This window comes from Gossypium arboreum, chromosome 3 (assembly GCF_025698485.1).
Source record: "Gossypium arboreum isolate Shixiya-1 chromosome 3, ASM2569848v2, whole genome shotgun sequence".
NCBI classification, from domain to species: Eukaryota; Viridiplantae; Streptophyta; class Magnoliopsida; order Malvales; family Malvaceae; genus Gossypium; species Gossypium arboreum.
The window spans coordinates 36680307-36683784 of NC_069072.1; the positions used below are offsets into that span (position 1 = coordinate 36680307).

General features: G+C 35.9%; 1 protein-coding gene across 1 annotated transcript; it reads right to left on the reverse strand.

Moving 5' to 3' along the window:
• Positions 1 to 1624: 1624 nt before the first annotated feature.
• On the reverse strand, positions 1625 to 3115 carry LOC108488709 (D-galacturonate reductase-like). The gene is made up of 4 exons (XM_017792999.2): positions 2706 to 3115; positions 2349 to 2592; positions 2075 to 2254; positions 1625 to 1956 (listed from the first exon to the last, which is right to left on the reverse strand). The coding sequence occupies exons 1-4, from the start codon at positions 3026 to 3028 to the stop codon at positions 1753 to 1755; spliced, it is 951 nt and encodes a 316-aa protein (XP_017648488.1). The 5' UTR covers positions 3029 to 3115; the 3' UTR covers positions 1625 to 1752.
• Positions 3116 to 3478: the final 363 nt, after the last annotated feature.

Below are 3478 nucleotides of genomic sequence, written 5' to 3' on the forward strand. Positions count from 1 at the left end.
TACTTTTCATTTATCATGTAATAACTATGAGAGGATATCATTTACTCTTTATTGAGATATGAATTTCATTGTTGTGGAATGATGCTACATCGTGCTGAATTCGTTTACCCAACGTACCAATTTTTGGTTCCTTATCTTTTTTAACTCAAGCTTCTGTTTACATCAACGTATATGAGTCAAACATACATAGTCCATCATTGGCTCAAAATTAAGGTATGCTACACTATGAATGTCACAAGTGAATAAATTCATAAATGGATCTAGAATCTATTCTACTTGGGTTTTATCTGATATACTGTCAATCCAATTAGCCACTTTTATATCTATCTTCTGGGAGTCATCCACTTCAATACCCAAGACAAGGTATCTTCCCATTTGGACTTGATAAATGACATATTAGTCTTTTGATTGATTTGCTTGATTCCAATTAGACTAAGGATATGATTAAATTATTTACTAATATAAGTTGTCATCTTGCATTACAATCTGATGACCATGTAATTCGCTTAATATTAGTTTAAATGTTAGATAATTAGTGAGTCAATATTTTCTTTTAATCTGTTTTGTGTATAGAACCGTTAAGGACAATATATAAAATATATTAATGATAATAATGAATTTTTATTAAACTAAATTATTCGAAAAATTATAAGTATATAGAAGAAATTACTAGAATAAGATGTTAACATTTTCACTCAACGCAATTGATCTTTACAGCATCCAGATGTAAAAAAGGGACTTCTAGAAGGAAGCCTTGAAGAGCAAGTCTATGCATTAGGACCCTAGCTTTAAGAGCTCCTAACAACCTCGTACATATGTAAACTTAATAAAATCATTTATGCATTAAAACGAGCACCACATTCTTAATATACAAAATTGAAGAATTATTTACTTTTATGCATTAAATCAATGATTCCTTTACCAACAATCACTTAGAAAAATTCATTATTTGTCAGTTACTCATCATAACATTACCTTTGCAATAGTAGGCAAGTTCTTTGGGCTATGCACAATCCAAACATGACACATTGGAAAGAAGTAAAAAGATTACTCACGTATCTCCCTCAACCTACTCATTATGACATTATTGTTACCAAAACTAAGGCCAACCAACCGCAAGCCTTCTGTGACTCGGATTGGACTGAAATTCCAAATGATAGAACGTTGACAATTGGTTATGTATATCTTGGTAACTCTCTAATTTCCTAGTCTTCTGAAAACAATGACATATCTATTGATCCTTAACTGAAGTTGAATAGTGAGTCGTGATTGTTGCAATTGTTGAAACAAACTAGCTATACATTTCCTCATTGAGTTTTGGTTATTACTTGTTCCACAGGTATTTTGCGGCAACCTAAGCACCACCGACATTTGTGCTAATCTGATCTATTATAGTAAGATGAAGCATGCTGCTATTTTTCCACTTTATTCGTGAACATGTTCACAATAAGGAAATTGAAGTCCAACATCTCCATGTTGCAGATCAAATACCAAATATTCTTACCAAGCTATTGCCACGTGCCTCTTTTCATCTTTTGAATGACTTCTTCCCAAATTGGGGTCGTTGACATCCCAGTCAACTTCCAGTGGGGAGAGGGCGTAATAAAAATTAAAATTCTTAAAATTTTGAGAATCAAACACCTTGGGAACTAAGAAATCTTTCATGTTTTGGGTCAAACACCCTCCAAAATCAAGTAAAGCTTAGCATATATTAATTGTAAACATGAAAATAAATGATCATCGTTCTTGATATCATAGCTGTGCCTCAAGCTCGGCGCTGGGCTCGATAAATGTACCGATGGAGTTAATTTTGCACTGGGGAAGAACTCTGATCTTCTCCAATTCTTCTACACTCAATGACCAATCAAATATTTCAAGGTTCTCCTCCATTCTCTTCTTGTTGAAGCTCTTTGCTATCACACTTGCCCCTTGCTCGTACACCCATCTTAGACAAATCTGCCATCTCTATTTATGTCAACCAACACTATTTATCTAATACATACTCATATTGTGTACTTGAAAAAAAAAAATCATTTCCAGCCACTAAAAATACAAGGAAAAGGGAAAAGTCCACCTGGGCAATTGTTTTCCCTTTGGCCTCAGCAATCTCTTTCAAAGCATGACAGTCGAAAATCCTGTTATCTCCCCACAACGTGCCCTTTGAGCCCAGAGGGGAATGAGCTGAAACATGAATACCCTTCGCCTTGCAGTACTCATTCAGCTCCTTTTGCTGCCAAAGAGGGTTCATCTCCACCTTTTAAACAAATTAAACAATTTATAATATCATATCCTGGTATCCATGTGTCACGCTTGGGTATTTGAAGAAAAATGAAGAGTCAATTGCTCACCTGGTTGACGGCGGGAGGGATTTTGGCCAAGGAAAGGATTTCTTCAAGCTTTCTCGAAGAGAAGTTAGAGACACCAATGACTTTGGTGAGACCCAGAAGTTGACACTCTTCCATGGCACTCCAAACTGTTTTGATATCAATAACAGATACTTCTTCTTTGGGAACCGGCAAACGACTCACCTTTTTGCTAAACTTTAGTGGCCAATGTATGAGATAAAGATCAAGATATTCTAGCTGAAGATTCCTGCAACACTCATAAAATTAGATATATATATATATATATATATGAAAAAAAAAATAAAGTGATTTGAAGGTTCAATTTATGGAGTTGTGCAAGGGTAAAAGTAAAACTACTACTCGAGACTCATTTTGATGGCGGGAATGACCAAGTCTGGCTCAGCATAAGTGCACCATAGTTTGGAAGTGATAAAGAGTTCATTCCGGGACTTGATGAGGCCAATGTTCAAGGCCTCAGCGATTGCTGCTCCAATTGGCTGCTCAGACCCATATATGAAAGCTGTATCAAAGTGGCGATACCCGGCTCTGATTGCCTCAACAATGGCTGATTTTAGGGTCCCTGCATCAACTGGTGGATACGAGGCTGTCCCCATGCCTATCACTGGCATGGTTAGCCCGCTAAAGGAGGAGACGACTGAAACGATTGGAACTTTATTCTCCATAATTTTTAGTTTATGATTACACTGTAAAGCTTAATGATTGAAAATCATCGCCTAAATAGTGTCCTAATCACACAGCATAATTACAGGATTTGCGGTATACACCGTTGATTTATTGGCTTAATTAAGGTATTGGTGTAACAAATTGTCTGGTGCAACCAACATCATCTGTTTCGTTCATTACGCGGAGCATTACCTTTGATGGACAATTAGGTTGGGTGTCTCCCATTTCAACATTGCTTTTGGAATTAAACAAGTGTCATTTCTAGCAAACTTTTATTACTTCTACTCAATGGGGGAAATGCACATCAAAGAAAATACAGCCATGCCTGCCACTGTTTTTTCTTCTGAAGTTATTAGGTAAATTAGAGATTATTTGTGGACAAAACAATTAAGTAAATTTAAGCTACAAACGTACAATCAAACCGATATCTACTATAACCATCCTTGTTG

Coding starts and splice junctions, on each gene's coding strand:
- LOC108488709 (XM_017792999.2), bottom strand. CDS start 3,028: ATGGAGAATAAAGTTCCAATCGTTTCAGTCGTCTCCTCCTTTAGCGGG. Junction 2,593..2,705: donor GCCATCAAAATGAGTCTCGA/GTAGTAGTTTTA, acceptor TGAGTGTTGCAG/GAATCTTCAGCTAGAATATC. Junction 2,255..2,348: donor TCCCTCCCGCCGTCAACCAG/GTGAGCAATTGA, acceptor TTTGTTTAAAAG/GTGGAGATGAACCCTCTTTG.